A 20,672-nucleotide genomic window follows, 5' to 3' on the forward strand; every position below is an offset into this window, starting at 1 on the left:
CACCTCGTTCTTGATTTTAATTTAATTTGGGGGGGTGGGGGAGAGGGTGTTAATTTACTTAATGTCTGGAGGGGCCCTGGCACCTTGTGCACAGTGGGAAGGAGCTTTGGGGGTTGGAGGGGAAGTGATGCTGGAGTTACTCAATGCAGGCAGGCCTGGGAGGGGCATCCACCACTGCCCACAGAGCAGCTGAGCTTCCTTTTGTGCTTGGAGTGCTGCGGGAGCAGTGCAGCAGCCACATCATCACTGCACGGCTGTGCTCATCCTGCATCCACTGGCCTGCTGCTAGCACAGCTTCCTGCAGCCTCCAGGCCAGTGGGGCAAGGCTCCAGGGAGCTCTGGGCTTTAAACAGGTTTTTTTGGGGCAATCTGATACCAAGATCTGCTGCTCCTCACTGTGTTGTGCCAGCTGGTGCATTGTGCCCTGTCCAAGGTCCTTCACTGGCCATGGACACCACTGGGAGCCAGCAAGGGAAAAGCCTTGGTGTGACATTTCCATGGAGCCCCAGTTCCTCCAGCCCTGCTGCACCAGCTCAGAGCTGAAACAGAGCTGGAGCAGCTGGATGCTCCTTTTGTGTCCTGGGGGAGGATTGGGAGCTGTTACACCAAAGGATGGAGAGGAAATGGAGTCAGGCAGAGGCACCTTTCTCATGGCACCATGAGCACTGCTACAGCAGAGAAACCAAGGCAGGCAGGGCTGTGGGAAATGAGGCTTACTCATTTCCTCATCAGGAAAAAATGGTGGGAGATGTTTAAAGTCAGTGTTTGCTTAAATCTGACATGACTTAAGGATGATGAGAGCTAAAGGCCCACAACCCTTTTCCCCAAGAGCCTTGACCACCACCAGGGTCCTGCCAAAGCCATCCTTCCTCCAGTGAAGGACCTTTAACTCCAGCCAGAGCTGAGCTGGGGCTCATACCTCCTTTGCAATGTCTCTATGAAACCTGCATGTGAACTCTTTGATTTTGCACTTAAACCAAAGGAGAACTGGGCTTTAAAACTTGCTGCCACAGCTGTTTTGGGGAGTGCCAGTGGCCTGGGATTACCTGCAACCTGAGCTGACTTGGGGGGGCTAGAAAGGAGGAGCAGCTGCCTCTGGGTCAGGCTGCTCAGGGCAGGTGTTGGGGTGCTCTGCTGGGCTGTTGGCCAAGTCCCAAATCTCACTTGTTACCTGCTGCTCTCACTGGCACAGCACCTGTGTCACCTGTAACCTTGGTGCCTGCCTGTGTCCCATGTGTCCCCACAGCTCTGTACCACTGGATTGTGCCACCTTGGTGACAAGGATTCCTACATCATCGTTCCTCCTGTTACTCTTTGTCAGCTATGTAATTTTGGCTGGAAAACAGCGAGAATTTAATGCAAAATGGAATAAAATTCAAGAAAACAAAATGGAAACAGGCTTGGGTGTGTGGGTGGTAGGTGCTTGTGTGCTGCTGAGTTCAAGGTGCTCAGTGCAGTTGAGGGGCCATGCCAGAAATCAGGACTGGCTTTTGGGATGGGAGGGGCAGGTTCCTGCCAGCATCATGTTTTTCCATGGACTGGGATTTACTGTGGCTGGCAGTGCTGGCTCCAGGGCTCCATCCTGTGCCTCAGTTTCTCCCTGGTCTCCAGCCAGTGCTGCTCCAAGGCTCTTGGAAAGCACAACACAGTGTTACACACACATGTCACTAACTCCCTCATGCAGCACTGGTTCCAGGGAGCTGGGTGAGGAGTTTCAGGGCTGTCAGCACAGCTCAGGGCTGTCTCACCTCCATCCCAGGCCTGCCCCCCTTCCAGGCACAGCCATGGATCTTTGCACACCTGGCCAGGTGTGCCCCTGGGCTCAGACAAACGTGGCACAAACAGCAGTCAGATTGCACATTCCTTTTAATCTCTGGCTTTGGGGTAATCAATCCCCCAACAAAACACCCAGGAAGCCCAGTTTCAGTCACACTTGGAGAATGGAGCAGTTTCCCAGGTGACCAATTGGTGATTGATGCTGCAGCAGCAAAGAGCCAGCAGGGCTGGCACTCAGCACACCCAGTCTGCAGGAATTCTGCCTTTGTGCTGCTTCTGTCACTCAGCACATCCACACTGCAGGAATTCTGCTTTTGTCCTGGTTCTGCCACTCAGCATATCCCATTCTGCAGGAATTCTGCCTCTGTGCTGGTTCTGTGTAACTGACAGGGCTGGGCTGAGCCTGCCTGAGCTCTTTGCTGCCAGAAAGGTGCAGCTTTTAGGGCTGAGGAGGAGAAGGGGCTGGAGGAAGAGGCAGAAGACCTTGAGCAGGAGAGCCCACACTCCTCCACTGCTGTGCTGTTCCCACTGATCCATAAAACCTGGAGGGAGCCACATCTCCCCCTCTGCTGGTGCTGGTCCCAGAGTAAGGTGCTGGGAGCTGGGGCTGTGCTGCCCAACCTCCCCTGCAATTCCTTTGCTTCCTCACCACAGAGCTCCCAGGCTCAGCAGCAGCATTCCCAAGGCTGGGGCTCCCTGACAGGAAGATGCTCAGGGTCTGATTTGCAGGAGGATGCACTGGCCCAAACCCAGGGTGCTTTGGGATTTATCAACACACACAAGGCTCCAATTCCCTGCTGCCTTGGGAGCTGCCTCCATCTCTGAGGGATTCTGTGGAGATCTGTTGGCCAGGGCTGCAGGAGACAGCAGGAGCCTGCCCTGGACCCTGCACTGCTGCCTGCCCTGTGTGGCACAGAGGCACCCAGTCCAATAAAACAGGAGTTGGGCAAAGCAAAAGCAAGAAGCCCTTGGGCAAATTACCCAGGGCAGCTGTGCCCGGTGCAGGAACCCTGAGGACCCTCAGGCACAGAGGAAAACAAAAAGCAGGACAGCAGCAGCATGGGAAGGAGGGCTGGAGGGGCCATGGGGAGTGGAGCTGGGCTCTCCTCTTTAAGCTGGAGAGCACTGAGGCACTGGATGAAGAAAAAGGCTGATACTTGCCCATCCAACTTTCTCCTCTCATTCCTTAGGCTGTGTATGTCTCCAGAAACCATGCAGCATAAGGAGCTCAGAAGTGGGAGCAGCACAAAGACCTGTAGTGGTACCTTGACCCTTTGTTCTGCATCCCCCTGCCCCCAGAACCCTGCAGTCCTGGGAGTCACAGCTGGGCTGTGCCCAGGGCAGGGCCCCCTGAGCAGGCAGAGCAAGGGAATCCCCCTTGAAGAAGCTGGGAAGAGCAAGGGAATCCCCTCCTTCCCGGAGGGGGAACCACCAGAAGCAGCTGGGGCTGGCACCCAGGACCTCTGAGCAGCTACATCAGTCCCTCCTCACAGCCTCCAGCAGTCAGACCGTGGCAAGCACCCTAAGGAGGAATCCCTGGGGCAGATCAGCTCTTGAGGCAGCAGAGAAGGAGGGTGGGCTGTGGCTCCTCACACCAGGTACGGCGTGTCCAGCACGGCCACCCCGGCTGCCACGCCGCCGTCCGCGTGCTCGATGGCCTTGGTGCGCAGCAGGTGCCCGGCGGCCTGGTTCAGCACCAGCTCCCTGCCCTGCCTGCAGAGAGAGGGACACTGAGCACACAGAGAGGGACACTGAGCACAGAGAGAGGGACACTGAGCCCCTGCAGAGCACAGGGCACTGAGCCCCTGCAGAGCACAGAGCACAAAGCCCCTGCACAGCACAGCACTGAGCCCCTGCAGACACTGAGCCCCTGGCAGGTCTCTGGGGCAGCAGGATGCACCTTCCCTATCAGCACACAGGGCACAGCAGAGCTCCAGGGTTAACGTGGGGGCCCTGCAGTGGTGGCTGCACTGGCCATGCTGAATGCTGCCAGAGCACCTCTGCTCCCAAAACTGTGTGAAAAGGACTTTAATTTATACCCTATGGAAATGTGGCCTAGGAGGGTTTTAAACAAAAGCAGCTCCTGTTAGGGTTGAACAGGCATTAGGCCTTTCAGAAGTCCCCAGGGCTTCAGAAAAGCCACACATGGGGCTGCATCCAGAACCCAGGAAGTGCTCCCAGAAATCAGGGATGACACACATGGAGCCCAAGATCCCATTGCACCAGTGACTGCCAGCACCAGCCCTGTGGTTTTGCAACAGCTCATCTGGCAGCAGGTTCAGAGCAGCAGCTCAACATGTGCACACGTGCTCAGAGCTGCTCCCAGGAGCACAGACTGAATGGTCACATCTGTCCCCTGCACCTGCATGTCCCCAGACATCTGTCCTGTGATTGTGCTTGGGCTGCATAGAGGGCAAAATGCTCCTCCGCCACATCAGGAGCAGGGAACAAGCACACTGCTCACCTGACATAGACACCAAAGATCCCAAGCTCAGAGATGCACTCGGACACTTGGAGGGGGCTGTGAGCCCTCAGCAGGTAATTCAGTGCTGGCTGGGGTTTGATCTTATCCATCAAGATGTAGGAGGTTCTCTCAGGGCTGTCTTTGATCCTCTCCAGAACCTCCCTGAGCTCTTCACCATAGAGGTTGTTCCCTAGCAAACAAAACCAGCACATCAAACCCTTCCAGGACAGCAGAATCCCCTAGCCCCAGCTCTGTGGCCAGCCCAAATAACCCAGCCTTTGTCTCCCCAGGTGCTGCCTGGGCTCTCCACACCCAGCACCAGGGCCTTGGGAGCTCCTCCAGGAGCAGAACTGCCTTAGTGGCAGGACTAGTCCCCATGGATATGAGTAGCCACAAGCCACCCTTTATCCCTCAGCACAAGACCAGGAGCTGGTACAGAGCTCCTGCCTGTCCCAAATATAGCACAGACCACAATGGAAACCCCCAGGGGCCCAGCTCACACCTCCAGAGCCCAGCTCATACCTCCACCTTCACGCTGAGGCTTCAGCACGAAGCGGTCGGGGTCAGCGATGGCTGTGGCAGCTATTCTGTCACCCTCTTCACCCTGGCAGGAAAGGATGGAAACAGGTGGACACCAGGAATCAATTCTTCATGGACATGGGAGTGAGCTGGATGGAGTCACCACCCCTGGAGGTGTGTGGTGATGTTCACAGGGTCCCAGGATGAGGGAAGGATGAGAATCTTGACTCCATGTTTCAGAAGGCTGATTTGTTATTTTATGATATATATTATATTAAAAGAAAATTATATATTGAAACTTACTAAAAGAGTAGAAGAAATTATTTCATCAGAAAGCTTGAAAGAATAGAAAGGAAAGGAATGATAATAAAATCTTGTGACTGACCAGAGAGTCCGAGACAGCCGGACTGGGATTGGCCGTTAATTAAAAACAACCACATGAGACCAATCAAAGATGCACCTGTTGCATTCCACAGCAGCAGATAATCATTGTTTACGTGTCATTTCTGAGGCCTCTCAGCTTCTCAGGAGAAAAAATCCTAGCAAAAGGATTTTTCATAAAATATGTCTGTGACAGAGGTGTTCAAGGAATGATGGAATGTGGCACTCAGTGCCATGGTCTAGTTCATAAGGTGGCGTTTGGTCAAAGGTTGGACTCTGATCTTGGAGGGCTTTTTCAACCTAAATTATTCTGTGAAACATCAGGGAGCAGCAGGGACTCCTCAGCAGATCCCTCTGAGCAGAGACACCAACAAATTCCCCAAGGCCCACTGCTTGAGAAGAAGAGAGGGCTTTGCTTAGAGCACAGGAGTGCATGTCCGCTCCTGCTCCAGTCCTGCTCCCACTCACCTCATCCAGGGAGTAGAGTCCTGCAAAGGTGGCTCTAATCCGAGCGATGGCCTCGGGGTGGCCTGGCAGCAGCTTCTCCAGTGTCCCCTGCCTGCTGAGCTCCTGCTGCACCTTCTTGGTGCCCGCCAGCTGCGTGGCAATGTCGGGGCACTTCACTGCCCGGGAGCGCTCCAGCAGCAGCCGCGCCTCCCAGTTCTGAGGCAGAGCAGGAGCAACCATGCCAGGAGGGAAAACAACACACAAAAGGTTTGCTCTGCTCTTTTCTGTGCAGTGCTCGACATATGGTTTGTCTCCTCCCTGCCTGCTGGCAGGGACAGGGGGTGGGAGTAGCACTCCAGAGAAAAGCAGGCATGAATTCCCCACCACCTCTGGGTGGCACAGTTAAATTAATCCACTGTGTGCACCTTCCTCAGCTTGTCCAGTGCTGCCACCTCGAGACACCAGCAAGATCTGCTCTGTGCTATTATTACCTGCAGCCTGATCATGCTAGGAGAGCACAGTGATTGTACACTAAGTCTGAAATCTTTAAGCAGGTGCTCATACCTGCGTTAACCCCTAATGTACAGAAACAATTCAGTGCTGCACTAAGGGATGACCCCCTGGAGAAGAAAGCCACCCATGTTTCTGCAGGGTCATCCACCTGCTCTCTGGAGTCACAGCCTCCCAATGCTCTCAGCCCCACTGGGCAGGACTGACCCCACCCTAGACAGGGTAGCTGCCCCTGGGTTATTTGGAGCTCTCTGGGCAGTGCCCAGCTGTGGTTGCTGGGGCAGGGGGGTGGGTACTGACCTGCTCGTCGTAGACCTGGGGCACGTAGCCCTCTCTGTAATACACCACTGCGACCTCCTGGCCATCCCTGGAATGGAAACCAGAAGTGCTCACAGAGCCAGGTCCCAGCACCAAGGGGGGATCACGGCCCCCTGCCCCTTCTCCTCTGGCCTTCCTGCTCCTGCCTGGCTCTGTCACAGCAAGCTGAACACTGCAAGCTCCTCTCCACTGAACCACAGCTCGGCCTGTCCCAAGGCACAGGGAGCTGACACCCAACCTCTGCTCTAACCAAAGGCTCAATAATTCTGACACCCAGCTCTGCAGAGAGGTAAGCACCTCATTTTAACAGCTTTTAACCCCATGCTGTCCTAGGGGACTCAGCCTGGAGAAAAGGAAGCTCAGGGGGGACCTTGTGGCTCTGCACAACTCCCTGACAGGACAGCCAGGGGATGTTGGGCTCTGCTCCCAGGGAACAGGGACAGGACAAGAGGAAATGTCCTCAAGTTGCACCACAGGAGGTTTATACTGGAGATTAGGAGATAACATTTCACTGAAAAGTTGGTCAAGCACTAGGACAGGCGGCTCAGGGCAGTGGAGGGACCTGAAGATGTGAGGTTCTGGCACTTGGGAACATGTTCAGTGGTGCTGGGTTACAGGTGGGACTCAGTCTCAGAGGTCTTTTCCAACCTTAACAGCTCTGTGATTCTTGAAGCTGGAAGGAACAAAGTTCTTCTTCTGTGGCAATTCAAGGTAAGACATCAACTCAACAACCTGAGAGGCACCAAGCCAGCCTGCCAGGGTTGGGCTGGCAGCACAGCTGTAGCACCACACACCCAAGCTCTGGCCTCAAAACTGTGCACTTGGTCTGGGAGCTGCTGGCAGGCAGACAGGAGGCATGCAGCAGTGACAGGGGAGGATGCTCAGGAGGAAGAACAAGGGATACCCTTTCCCCTCAACTATCCAGCCATGACAATACATTCATTAATTAAACACAGCACAGACCTCAAAGGTCGAAAAATCAGCCTCACTACAGAAAACTCACTGTCATGAAACCACGTGTTAGGTTCACATAGCTCCCAGCACATTACCTGGAAATAGGACAAACGTCACACTTGGGACCAGCTGGGAGTCTGTGATCCTCCCATCCTGGTCTCCACAGGGAGCAGGCAAGACACAGACAGTTCAAACCCAAGAGATTCCCAAAGGACATGGAATGCTTCTTCCTCCTGCACTAACGACCCAGCCCTGCTCCCCCTGGCAGAGCAGCACTGAACAGTAAACAGGAAATGGCTCTGTGGGAGCCTCTCAAACAGCCAGGGCTGCTCAGAGCAGACCTTTGTGGAGGAGGTAAAGATCCCCCAGAGCAATGAAGGCTGAAGCCTGAAGGAGGGAGATTATGACTGCAGCTGTAAGGCACTGATGTGTATCTGCAAAATCTCACCACCGTGAACACAAAGCCATCTCAGCTCCAGGAGGAAGCAGCAGCCTGGAGCATGGAAGAGAACTGCTTCCTCAGTCATTTCTTCCAGGCAGCTTTGGCTGCAGGCTCCCACGGGCAGCCCCATGTGCTCAGGAGCTGGCAGGAGTGTGCACCTTGGCTCATACTCACATATACAGCCTCCTGCTGGCATCCAGGGAGCCGTGCTCAAACACATCCCGGAACCGCTTCCTCACCACGCGGATATTCCTGCAAGAGCAGTGCCAGAGTCGCAGATCATGGGTGGGGTTCGTGGATCTATAGGTTCCTTCATAAATAGCCTCAGGCTTTGTGCTATGGATCCAGAGAAATCCTACAAATCCCAAAAAACTCCCTGTTTAGGAACCCATCCTAGATTCCCTCTTATCTGCCAGCTGTTTGCTCAGCTTTCCATACCAGAAACTGAACTATCTCCTCCCTCCTTTCCCATCCCAGGAAAATTCGAACTTTACCTGTTCCAAAGTTCAATTTCTACACAACGCTGATCAAAAATATTCCTCTGGACTTCTTCCACCAGAAACATCACCACAGCCCTGGAAGAGATACCGAGGACATCATTAAACCCATAAACACTCCACACACTCCTAGCTGGATCACCAGCTTTCCTGGGTTGTTACACGAAACAAGGGACACTGGCAGTGTGTTTGGTATCTCCTCCCAGGCTCCCTCTTCCTCTCACCCTTTGAGACCTCCCCACCTGAGCTGGACAGCTTTCCATCTCTGTGATTCAGGCTCCCTGCACTGCTCCTTACCTTTGGGATCCATAGAGCTCCCAGGCTTTGGCAATTCCCAAGGCCAGCCCCTTCGCTGGGTTGTTGGGCAGCAGCTGTGATGCCTCCTCACTCTTTCCCAGCACATTCAACACCAACCTGTGGAACACAAATGCTGTAAATGCCATGTCCATGCCCAGTTGGAGCAAGGGAACAGCCTGGAGAGCACAGGGGCCATGCAGTGGGAGGTGCTCCTTACCTGTGGACGTCAGCAGTGCGGGAGGTGAGCCCTCCAAAGCTGGCAGCAATGGTGTTTATTTCTATCTGCCTCAGAGCTGCTGTGCCTTCCAGCCCACAGTCAAACATGTAATCCGAGCGGTTGATGCCCAAAACCACAGTCTGCAACACAGGGAGGGCAGCTGGGGTCTCCTGTTGCCTTTAACTGCAAATCCTTTCATGACCTTACTTCAGAATCCTCCCAGGGCAGATCCAGTCAGAGAATCCCAGAAGGGTTTGGGTTGGAAGGGACTTTAAAGATCACCTCACCCCAGCCCCTGCAGCTGGCAGGGACACCTTCCACTAGAGCAAGCTGCTCCAAGCCCTGTCCAACCTGGACTTGAATATTTTCAGGGGTGGGACAGCCACAGCTTCTCTGGGCAACCTGTGTCAGCACCTCACCACCTGCACAGTAAATTTCCTAATATCTCATCTAAACCTGTTCAGTGTCAGTTTGAAGACACTCCCTCTTGTCCTGTCACCCTCAGTTTGATACAAATCACGCAGGTCACACACCTGGGTGCTCTGCTCCCTGCCCACGGCCCTCTGAGAGCTCCAGAGGAGTTCCCAACACTGAAAGTAAAGGAGCTTCTGCAGGGATGGCCTGGCCAGAGCAGGTCCCAACAGGACACACGTCCCTGCACACCCTGAGGCTCCCAGAGGACAAAGACAAACCCCACGAACTCCTCCCTGTACAGGCCAGGCTGTTTCCAGCAGCACCAACCAAAGAGCTCAGCTGTTCAACAGGGCAAGGTCCTGAGCTCAGCAGCTGTGACAAGACATTGCAGGGCAGGGAGTGACCAGCCTGGCACAGCTCAGAGTCCACAGTGCCAAAGCTTGCAGCCAGAGCCCAGGCACCCCACCACAATGCCAAGGGGCACAGACCACGGGGATCCCCTGCCCATGTACCTGAGCCAAGCCTTCCTCCAAAACCTGCTTGTAGATTCTGAAGAGCCGAGCTGTGAAGTCGTCGACCTTGATGGTGCTAGAGAGAAACACAGACCACATCAGCTCCCTGCTGCTGTCACAGAGGAACGAGAAAATTAATTATTCTGCAGAAAAAGCCCTTAGCAGGGGCATTCTCCAGCATAAAGAGCAGTACCATGTCCTCTGGGGATCTCTTGGGTTTGAACTGGGGCTCAGCCAAGTGCTGTAGCAGTGTGAAACACCTCCCCATGAATGCTCAGTGCAAAACCACAACACAAACCCAGCTTGCCAAGCACAGCCTCTCCACAAAAGGCCCTCCTGTGCAGAGGTGACTCACTGCCAGGGCAGAGATGGGACAGAATTCTGCAGGTTAAGGCAGAAACTACAGGACTCTCTGGGCCTGCACACACAGTTCAGAGAAGCTTCATCCAATCCCCCTGTCCTGTCAGGCTCCAAATCCCACACACTGTGGCCCTGCTAGAGCAGATCTGGCTTTTCCTCAGGGCCCCAAATCCTGAGCAGCACCTCCAGGGAGCTGCCCTGGCACAGGGCATGCACCTGAGCACACAAGAGCCCCAGGTGCTGCATTTCTAACCACAGGTACAAACATGTCCCCACAAGCTCTGGCTGCAGGCAGCTCTGGAACAGAGCTCCAAAGGGTGAGGATTTAACAGAACAAAAGGATGCTGGAAAACAGCCTCCTCTGCTCTGTCCCAGTGCCAGAGGCAGCAGAACATGCACAGGCAGCACAGAACAGGCAGTGGGAAGGGAAGAGGGATTTGTGGAAGCATCAGCCGCACAATCACGAGTGACAAAGTCAGGGATGGTCACTCCAGCCCAGGGCAACAGCCACAGCTAAACTCAGCAGAACTCAGGAGCCAGAGCTGGACAGTCCTCCTGCAGCCAGAGCTTGTGGCTGGGAAAGAGGGCAGGGGGTGACTGAGGGAGGGTGTGGAAACAGAACAGACACCTCCTTTTCATCAGTGCTGCAGCAGAGCTGGTGGTTACTGGACAGACACAGGCAGATGCAGAATAAGACTAAAAGAGACTCCTAAATCCAGGACTCAAAGACTCCAGTGATTTGCATTTAAGGCCCAGGGGCTAAAAAGCTCACAAGTATGAATTCACAAGCCTGAAAAAGTGGCAAAGTTGAAGATCATAGCAGGGAATCAGGTCTTGGCCAGATGTCCCATTTTCTGGGGCCCAACAAGACCTCAAAAAGGTATGGATGCCACAAGGGTGATAAAGCTTTACATCTAAAATATTTCTTTAAAATGCAACATGCAAAAACGTTACCTGGCCAGAGTTTGCTCCAGGAATTCTTTGTTTTGACTGACAGCATCCACCAGCAGGTTAAAATCCTGCTGGACAGCATAGGCTTGTTCAAACAAGGCCCGTGGCACTGCAGATGGGAGCAGCGTGAAGGGGGCATAATTCACCACCTGCAGGTAGGGATGCAGCACAGCAGTCAGGTCTGGGCAGCTCAAGAGGGGCTAAGGAGGCTTCCTCTGCTTGTCTGAAGGCACCCCCAGCCCTGCAGGGCAGACATATGGATGGCCTCAACCCTACTGATTCCTCACTTCTGAGGGTTCTGCTTTATGAACCACCACAGGGCACTGCTGCTCCAGCGCCTGGGCTGGGCTGGGCTGACTGCCTCCCCCTGAACTGGACAGCACTGCCTCCAGAACTTCTCAGGGGCAGAGAAAAAGTTAATTTGCCAGTCCTGGGCTCTGGCTATCTGGTTCTTACTTCCTTTGATCCCTGCTCCAGAGCCCTGGCTCATCCCACATCTCAGGCACGGGGTCACACAGTCCATATATTACACCACAGAGAAGTTTCCAATTCACCTGGATTTTCACATGAATCAAGGGACACTGGCAGTGCGTTTGGCCTCTCCTCCCAGGTTCCCTCTTCCTCTCACCCTTTCAGATCACTCAGAGCCCTTATGTGACATCCAGGAGCAGTGCTTTGGTGAACACCTCCCTCCTTGTACCCCTGCCAGCTGCCTGCCTGTCCCCAGGCTCCTCAGGGACCCTTCCCCAATGGTGCCCCATCCCTCCTGCACAGGAGCACTTCTTCCTCTGAGACCCCTCATGGCATTCTGCTCCAACAGGCTGAGCCCTCCCAGCCATCTGCCAGGTAAATCCCACACATCAGCCACCTCCACCCCTGTCACCTCACCCCAGTTGTGGGACAAAGGCTGACTGTAGCTGGGAACATGCCAAAAGAGGCCCCTCCATGAGACTCTCCTCTGGTTCAAAGGTTCATATGGGTGGTGAGAGGCTGGGAAAAGGATTAACTCCCAGCACCACAACAGGCAGCTTCCTAAACCTCCCCAGATCTATCCCTCTCCTTGGAAAAGCACAAACCACAAATCTGTATGGCAGGGCTGTCCCTTGGGGAGCTGTGCTCATCACCAGGATGGGCTGTGAGCTGCACCCCAGTGAAGAACACTCAGGGCTGTCCCTTGGGGAGCTGTGCTCATCACCGGGATGGGCTGTGAGCTGCGCCCCAGTGAAGAACACTCAGGGCTGTCCCTTGGGGAGCTGTGCTCATCACCAGGATGGGCTGTGAGCTGCGCCCCAGTGAAGGACACTCAAGGCTGTCCCTTGGGGAGCCGCTCCTTGCCAAGGGCTCAGGGACCCCCGGCACGGAGCGGCTCCTCCCCGCGCTGTGCACTCACATCCGAGGCGTTGGGCTGCTCCCCGGTCCGCATCAGCACCCCCGCCAGCAGCGCCGCGTCCACCGCCACCGCCGCCGCCTCCCGCACGGCCGCCGCGTCCCGCACCACGTCCTGCCAGGCCGCGGCCATGGCAGCGCTGCGGGCACGGCACGGCGTCACCGCCCGGCCTGCAGCCTGAGCCGGGCCCGGCTGTCCCCGGCCCCTGTGCCCGGACCCCCAACCCCCGGCTGTCCCCTGAGCCCCGCTCTCTGTCCCCAGCCCCTGTGCCCTCAGCCCCGGCTGTCCCCGGCCCCTGTGCCCGGACCCCCAACCCCCGGCTGTCCCCTGAGCCCCGCTCTCTGTCCCCAGCCCCTGTGCCCTCAGCCCCGGCTGCTGTGCCCTGACCCCCGGCTGTCCCCGGACGCTGTGCCCGGACCCCCAGGCTCTGTGTCCTGAGCCCGGCCGCTGGCTGTCCCCAGCCCTTGCACCCTGAGCCCGGCCCCCGACTGTCCCCAGCCCCTGCGTCCTGAGCCCCGGCCCCTGAATCCTGATCCTGGCCTCTGTGCCCTGAGCCCCTGTCCGTCCCCAGCCCCTGTGCCCGAGACCAGGCTGTCCCCAGCCCTATGCCCTGACCCCCGGCTGTCCCCAGCCCCTGTGCCCTGAGCTCAGGATGTCCCCAGCCCCTGTGCCCGAGACCAAGCTGTCCCCAGCCCCTGTGCCCTGACCCCGGCCCCTGGCTGTCCCGCTCCCTGTCCCCTCGCCGGCCTCCGGTCCCCAGACCGTCAGTGCGCCCTGACCCCCGACCCTGGCCCGCGACCCCCGGCCCCTTCCTGGTTCCCGCTTCCCGTTTCCTGAGCCCCAGCCCTCAGCACATCGCCGTCCCCTGACCCCCGAGCCCGCTGTCCCTCCCAGCCCCTCACCGACCCCCGGTCCGTCCAGGCGCTCGCGGTTCCGCCGCCCGAACCCGAACCCGGACCCAGACCCGCTCCGGCCGCTCGGTGCGGGCGCTGCGGACCGCCCCGTGATTGGACGGGCCGCGCCCCTCGCTCCGCCCCTCAGGTACATTGGCAGCTCAATGAACCAATCAGCGGGGGAAAGTGCCCCTCGTGTGCGATGCCGCGCAGAGGGGGCGGGAGGAGGAGGAGCCGCGTCGGCAGCGCGCAGCGCGCAGCGCGCACGCGCCGGGCTGTGTCACGGCGGTGTGACGTCATGTCGCGACAGCAGGAGGGCGACGAGGGCGCTGGGGCTGCAGCTCGTGAAATCCGCCTGCTGCGTGCAGGGGCTGCTCAGGGCCAGAGCTGCTGGGAGCCCAGAGACATGGAAGGGTTGGCGCTGTGTGTGACCCTTTCCAACACCAGCGGTCCCGTAATTCCGTGCGAACACCTTCACCGCCATTGCTGCCCTGATGGGAGCTGAATTCACCCTGGGCAGGCAGGGCAGGACAGAGCAACTGCAGATGTGCCTGAGGAAGGGAAAGGAATTTGGGATATCGTTATGTTTTCCGTTTCTTGCCCTGTTCCTCACGCAGGTGCCTCTGCTGCGCTGTCCCTGGCTGGCCGAGGGTTTGCGGTGCAGCCCCAGGGCTGATGGCCCCTGCAGTGCCCATGGAGCTGTGCTGTGCTCCCGGTGTCCCCAGGGCTTGTCCCTGACCGTGTGCCCTGCAGGGAGGTGCTCCCAGGTTCTCAGCAGTGTTCTGGGTGCCCTCAGTGCAAGCTGAGGTTTTTCTGGCCCTGTGACTCTGGGTTTGCGCTCTCTGCCCTTGTGTCACACAGAGCCAAGGCTGCGGCTCTTCTGGGCCCCTTCACCTGGGGATGCCTGGGAAAGACCAGGTCCCAGAATCCTTTCACGTACTTACAGGACATTCATTTCCCACCAACAGGGCTTGAAATGACAGTGTGGGCAATCGAGAGGGTTAATTTTTTATTAGGAACAAGCAAAAGTTAGATGTAAATAAATAATACCCAAGCAGGTCCTTTCTACTTTTTTATTTCAATGTGCAGAGGAACTGTCAGTCCTAAGTTTGTCTGCCCTCTGAATAAGTGTCATGAAATGGAACAACCTTGTGTTGCTGCCTCCAACAAACAGTGTAAAAAGAAACAAGATTTGTTGTCAACCCAAGGCAAACATTTGTGCATCCACTGAAATAACAGAATGACTTGAGCATTTTCACAGCTCATTTGGGACAGAACTGTGAAGCTCCAAGCAAAGCAGCAGGGCTGGAGTGGGTTTGTGACCTGTGCTAGGAACATCTGAAGGCATGGATGGCTGGTGAGGAGATGGGGTGTGATGCTCATGTGCAGCCAAGGCAGCAAGAGCTGGACACCAGCCTCACATCTGCATCCCAACAGGAGCCAGCCCTGTGCCCTGGCAGCCAGAACCCCCTGTGTGCCAGGCTCACCCCACACGTGGGCAGCAGGGCAGCAAGGGGACCCTGCCCCTCTGCTCCTCTCTCTGTGCCTGTGGGGCTGCCTGCAGCTCTGGGGCTCCAACAGGAGAACAGAAGAAGCTGTTGAAGCTCCAGAGGAGGCCACAAAGTTCCTGAGGGGAACTTCCCCATGGGGAAAGGCTGAGAGAGCTAGAGCTGTTGAGGCTGGAGAAGAGAAGGTTGTGTAGAAACCTCCAAGAACCTTCCCAGGGTGTGGAGGGGCTACAGGGAAGTGTGAGGGGACTCTGTCAGGAACTGCAGTGACAGGACAAGGGGGAATGGGATCAAACTGAAAGAGAGTAGGTTTAGATTTGATGGTGGGAGGAAATTGTTTACTGTGAGGGTGTTGGGCCCTGGCACAGGCTGTGCTGAGAGGCTGTGGATGCCCCATCCCTGGGAACATTCAAGGCCAGGTTCCATGGGCCCTGAGCAACCTGGGCTGCTGGGAGGTTGCTCAGGTTGGAATGGGCTGATCTTTAGGGTCCTTCCAAGTGTAATCATTCAAGGATTTGATCATTTTACAATCCCTATCCACCAGTGTGGAGCAGTCCTGGAATTCTGTGATACCACAGCTCCCAGAGTGTTCCAGATGGCACTGGCAGCCAGGAGCTGGAAACAAGCACAGCACACCCTTCACCTGCTCCCAGTGGTCACTTGTCACCTGCTCCCCGATATGTCCATCAGTTCTGAGCTGTTCCTGCTGTCTGGATTTTCCCTGCTGTCTAGACTGACCACCAATCCCAGCAGGATGTGCACTGCTGTCCCAGTGAAGGTGCAGTGCCATTCCAGGGAGGGGGATACCCCTGACTGCCTGGGCAGGCTGGAGCAAAGTGGTGATGCTGTGGAACAGAGACTCCACTGTGAGGTTTGGCTTCCTGCTGCAGCCTGACAGATGGAGAAGAGGAGATGGAAGTAGGTATGGTGATAGATGATGAAGAAATGATGGAGGTGGATGTTGAAGAGTTTGTTGAGGAGCTGGAGCTTGATATGGAGGAAGAAATGGAGGACATGGAGGTTGATGAGGTAGAGGAGCTGGAGGAGATGATGGAGCTTGATATGGAGAAAGAGATGGAGGACATGGAGGTTGATGAGGAAGAGGAGGAGGAGCCCATGATTCTGGGACGAAGATGGGGCCCCACAGCAGCACAGGCAGGTGCTGACCATGCCCTGCCCACAGGCAGGGTGGGTTCCCTGCTGCCAGGCCGGGGCTGGGCTGGGTGGCACAGCAACAGTGCCCAGGGGACTCTGCATTGTGGTGGCACAAACACCACCCAGCCTGCCCTGTGCTTGCTTTGGGCCACACCAGCCCCGTCCCAGCGCCTGGGGCCCGGCTCCCAGCCCAGCTGGGCTCAGTGCTGGCAGCAGAGTCCCACTGTGCCAGTGTGTGCCAGCCTGGGGGCACAGGGAACAGCCCTCAGGGCCGGGCTGGAATGGCCTGTGCTGCTTCCCTCTCTTCCAGAACTGACAGAGATGCTGGCTGTGGAAATCTTCGTTTTGTACATGTGTTTTATACGCTATTCTTTGATAGTTCCTGTAAACACATTATGAATATTGTTGTTTCATTGAACCTTCTGTAAATATGTTTCACAGGTCGTTATTTCATTGGGTCTTATGTAAATACATTTTGAAGATTGTTTTTTCTTAGACCCTTCTGTAAATATGTTCTATAGATTGTTGTTGTTACAATGATTCTTATCACGTAAATAAGTTTATTGGTTTCACTGCTTTTCTGTAAATACATTGTCCTTGTTTGTCACAGCTCTCTTTGCATTTTCTTTGGGCACAAGCAGTGTTTGCAGAGTTTTGGTTTCCACTTTCTCTGGGTTCCTGGGGCTGGAGGTCCCTGGGGGTGCTGGCACAGACACCTGGGGCTGGGGGTCCCTGTACACATGGGGTCCCACTGATGCCACTCCTGGAACTGGGCACTGCTCCTATTCCTGCTGCAGAACGGTGTCCCCAAGAGCAAAGCTGACAGCAGCACCCCCTGCAGCGATGCCACCAAAGAAGGCAGGAAAGCTTCGGCCACCCTTCCTGCTGGAGCCACAGGGACTTCTGGGCTGAGCCAGCATCAGGCCACAGGGATACAAAATCCACGTTCACGCTCTGAAGGCCATGACATCCTTGGGAGCTGCTGGAGCCAGGATCTGGGGAGCAGCTTTTGCAGCTGCAGGGGCTGATGTTAAAGGCTGGGAGCCCCCAAAGGCTCCGGCCTTTGCTTCCCCACCAGCTTTGTGCCTGGACTGTTCAAGAGACAAAAGCCAAGCGAGGGGATCCTTGCTCTGCCCGCAGCAGCCCCTGGCCCCTTTGCCCCACTCGGGTGAGGCTGGCCGTGCTGGGCAGGGCCGGGGGCTCTGTGCCCCGCGGTGCCGGTGCCCGCGGTGGCTGCAGGGTCGCTGTGGGAGCGCTGGGCGCTGGCACCGAGCCCCGGCGGGCAGGGCGGGGCTGCGGGCTCCCACAGCAGCCGAGGCCGCTCCGCACCGAGCCCGGGGCCCAGCAGCGCCCGAACTCGGCCCCTTCCCGGGCAGCTTCCCGCAGGCGCTACCCGAGCACCCCCGGGCAGGCAGGAGCTCCCGGCAGCCCCTGCCCGGAGCAGGGGCCGGCAGCACCGGGGCAGCCCCGGGGGCTCGGCCCGGCAGCGCTGCAGGCTCTGGGGGCAGCCTCGGGGGCTCGGCAGCGCTGGAAGCTCTGGGGGCAGCCCGGGGGCTCGGCCCGGCCCCGCTGGAGGCTCGGGGGCGCCCGGGGCCGGCCCCCCGCTGGCTCGGGGGCAGCCCCGGGGGCCGGCCCGCTGGAGGCTCGGGGGCACCCGGGGGCTCGCCCGCTGGAGGCTCGGGGGCCCCGGGGGCTCGGCCCCGCTGGAGGCTCGGGGGCAGCCCCGGGGGCTCGGCCCGGCCCGCTGGAGGCTCTGGGGCAGCGGGGCAGGCCTGCCCGGCCGCTCCGCTGCCCTCGCTGCAGCCCCGCTCAGCCCTCGCTGCAGCCCCGCTCAGCCCTCGCTGCAGGGAGCAGGGCCCGGGCCCCGCACCCGGCGCTCTCCTGCCTTGGCCGCTCCGCTCCACGGCCCCTGGCCCGGCCCGTCCTGCCCGCTCCGCCTGCGGATCCACAGCCGGGCCGGCCCCGCACCAAACCCTGCTGCTGCCGCTGTCCGCTCCCACCCCGCCGGGCACTCGGCCCGCAGCTTCCACAGGGTTTGCAGTTTCCTTAGTAATACTTTACAAATACCCTGTGCCCCGCCGTGAGAGTAAGCAGGACCCTCATTGACTCTGCTCAGCCCCTGACAGCCTTTGGAATTGTGTTACAAATGTTTGAAACCATTGATGCCTGGTGAGGAGATGCGTGTGTGATGCTTGAGTGTAGCCAACAGAACCAGCCTGACATCTGCCTCTTTGGACTTCAGTTTTTACCAGTGCAGCTTTGGGAGTGGGATGAGTAAATTCACGTATGATGCTCAGATCCTGCAGTCGCAAAACTGAGAGATTTTAGATTATTTAATTGACTAGAGTGCTGCCATTGGATACTTATTTTTTTCTGTCTGCTCTACCAGCAGGGCTTAGCTCAGACATTTCCTGATGACAGGGAGGTGTCTGGTCTCTAATCCAACTTCCTGCTCCAGTGGGAGCATCCCTAGAACAAGAGCTGAGCAGCCATGGCTTTATTAACCACACCTTGAGAATCTCCCAGGATGGAGACCTCCCCATCCCCTGGGTGACCCTATCCCAGAGCTATGGGATGTGTCACTTGCCTGCCTATGAGACCTTTCCTCATGTGACTTGCTGGTGACCTTGGGCCACTGACTTTAACCTTTGCATCAGCTGTCCGAAGAGTTGCTGTTAGGCAGAAGCAAAAGCAGCACCCAGTCTGTCACTGCACTAGTGCCGAGCCCCACCAAAGGCCCTTTGCCCCAATCCTGTCTGTACAGGAGGGTTCCTGACCCACCTAACCTGCACAGAGGCTGTGCGTGGGTTAAGGACAACACCCTGGGGCAGGAAGGGAAAATCCCAGGAGGGCACTTTGAAGTGGGATGCACTAAGAGGAGAATGAGAAGGCAGCCCTGACTCTGGGATGTGCCTCCAGCAAGCTGGACAGTGCCTGTTGTTACATTTGCCTTTGGTCACCCTCTACAGAGAGTTCATCACTGTTGGACAGGCTGGGACATGTCTGGCTCTTTATCCCGCTACCTGTGCCAGGAGCTGTCCAGGTCATTTTGAGCCTTTTAGCTCAGTTCTTTGGGATCTGTCACCAAAATGAAGCTCTGTACTTACAGCTCTCCTGGGAGGTTGGAGCAGAGCCATGAAGATGCTCCAAGGGCTGGATCCCCTCTGCTCTGGAGCCAGGCTGGGAGAGCTGGGGGTGTGAGAGGACAGGAGAGGGCTCTGGGGAGACCTCAGAGCCCCTTCCAGTGCCTAAAGGGGCTCCAAGAGCACTGAAGAGGGACTTTGGACAAGGGATGGAGGGACAAAACCAGAGGAATGGGCTTCCCACTGCCAGAGGGCAGGGTTGGATGGGATATTGGGAAGAAATTCTACTCTGTGAGAGTGGTAAGGCCCTGGTACAGGGTGCCCCATCCCTGGAAGGGTTCCAGGCCAGATGGGACAGGGCTTGGAGCAACCTGGTCTAGTGGAAGGGACATGGGCATGGAAATGGAAGGGACATGGACATGGAAATGGAAGTGACAGGGACATGGAATGAGATGAATTTTAAGGTCCCTCCCTATCCAAACTGTTCTGTGATTCTACAAACACCCACCCTGTTTGTTTTCTGTGCACAGAATCCTACTATTCCATTTTCCTCTCTGCTGCCCCATCCATCAGTAACTGTGGATTCACACCTTAATTAATACAGATCCAGGCTGTGAATTTGGCAGCTGTTAATCCAGTCTTATCTCACTGGAAAACTGCCCTGGGCCAGGATCCAGCTCAGACCCCACCAGACATGAGGAACAAATTTTAATAAGGATGTAGAAATAACAAAGTTTTCTCAAACAGAAGCATTTCCCTTCTCAATCCTCACTTCAGAGTCCTGCATCTCCCCTACCTGATGTTTGCTCTGAGAAAGGGCATAAAAAGCATCAGTTTCTAAGCAAAACATTGCAAAAATAGTCTCAAATTCATTGCAAAAAGCTGGGGAAAAAAGCTCTGCCCTTTTCTTGGGAGTTCCTGGAATTAATGTACCCTGCTCAGAATAGGAGAAGTATTTTATAGAGAGCTGTGACTTGCCTTTTCTGTCTTGTTTTCCCAATTGACTCTGGAGAATGAGATTTTTTTCAGAGTAATCCAGTAGCCCGGGGAGGATTTGTACATGCAGATTGCTCATAATCTCTGCTCCAGGGTCAGAAAGCTGCAATGCAGCTCAGAGCAGGCTGAATCATAAAAAAATATGGCAGACATGGTAAGTATTTGGCATGTTCCATGCAACAAAAGATGAACAACAGCAACTGGGCCATTATCTTTATTTGCTAAAAATAGAGTCCCGCAATGTTTAAAGAAAAGCATTTTATATTTGTAAATCTCTCCTCTCCCTGTTAAAGACCCTTCAAAGATGAGCTTTGTGGCTTTGGGCTGTCGCATCCCCTTTCAAAGGCTGCCCTGCACTCAGACAATTGAAACTCGAGACAACCTCGGCCACAGCGGGGTGGGGGAATGAATAGCTGTGCTGTGACCCTGCTGTCCTCCCTCAGCCGAGGCTGACACGAGAAGGGCAGCTCTGCAGCGGGTACATCCCCCAAGCAGCAGGTAAATCCCCGGGCAGCAGGTAAATCCCCCGGGCAGCAGGTACATTCCCCAGGCAGCAGGTACATCATTCCCCAGGCAGCAGGTACATCCCTC

The 20,672-nt window shown here is 56.3% G+C and overlaps 1 protein-coding gene across 1 annotated transcript; it reads right to left on the reverse strand.

The window, feature by feature from the left end:
- Positions 1-1,851: 1,851 nt before the first annotated feature.
- GSS (glutathione synthetase) lies at positions 1,852-13,459 on the reverse strand. Its single transcript, XM_030963546.1, has 13 exons — positions 13,353-13,459; positions 12,450-12,585; positions 11,063-11,208; positions 9,749-9,824; positions 8,823-8,962; positions 8,606-8,722; positions 8,306-8,386; positions 7,986-8,063; positions 6,398-6,464; positions 5,609-5,803; positions 4,763-4,844; positions 4,241-4,430; positions 1,852-3,489 (listed from the first exon to the last, which is right to left on the reverse strand). Exons 2-13 carry the CDS (start codon positions 12,576-12,578, stop codon positions 3,366-3,368), a joined length of 1,425 nt encoding a protein of 474 aa, XP_030819406.1. The 5' UTR covers positions 12,579-12,585; positions 13,353-13,459; the 3' UTR covers positions 1,852-3,365.
- Between the last annotated feature and the right edge of the window lie 7,213 nt (positions 13,460-20,672).

This window comes from Camarhynchus parvulus, chromosome 20, assembly GCF_901933205.1.
Source record: "Camarhynchus parvulus chromosome 20, STF_HiC, whole genome shotgun sequence".
NCBI lineage: Eukaryota > Metazoa > Chordata > Aves > Passeriformes > Thraupidae > Camarhynchus > Camarhynchus parvulus.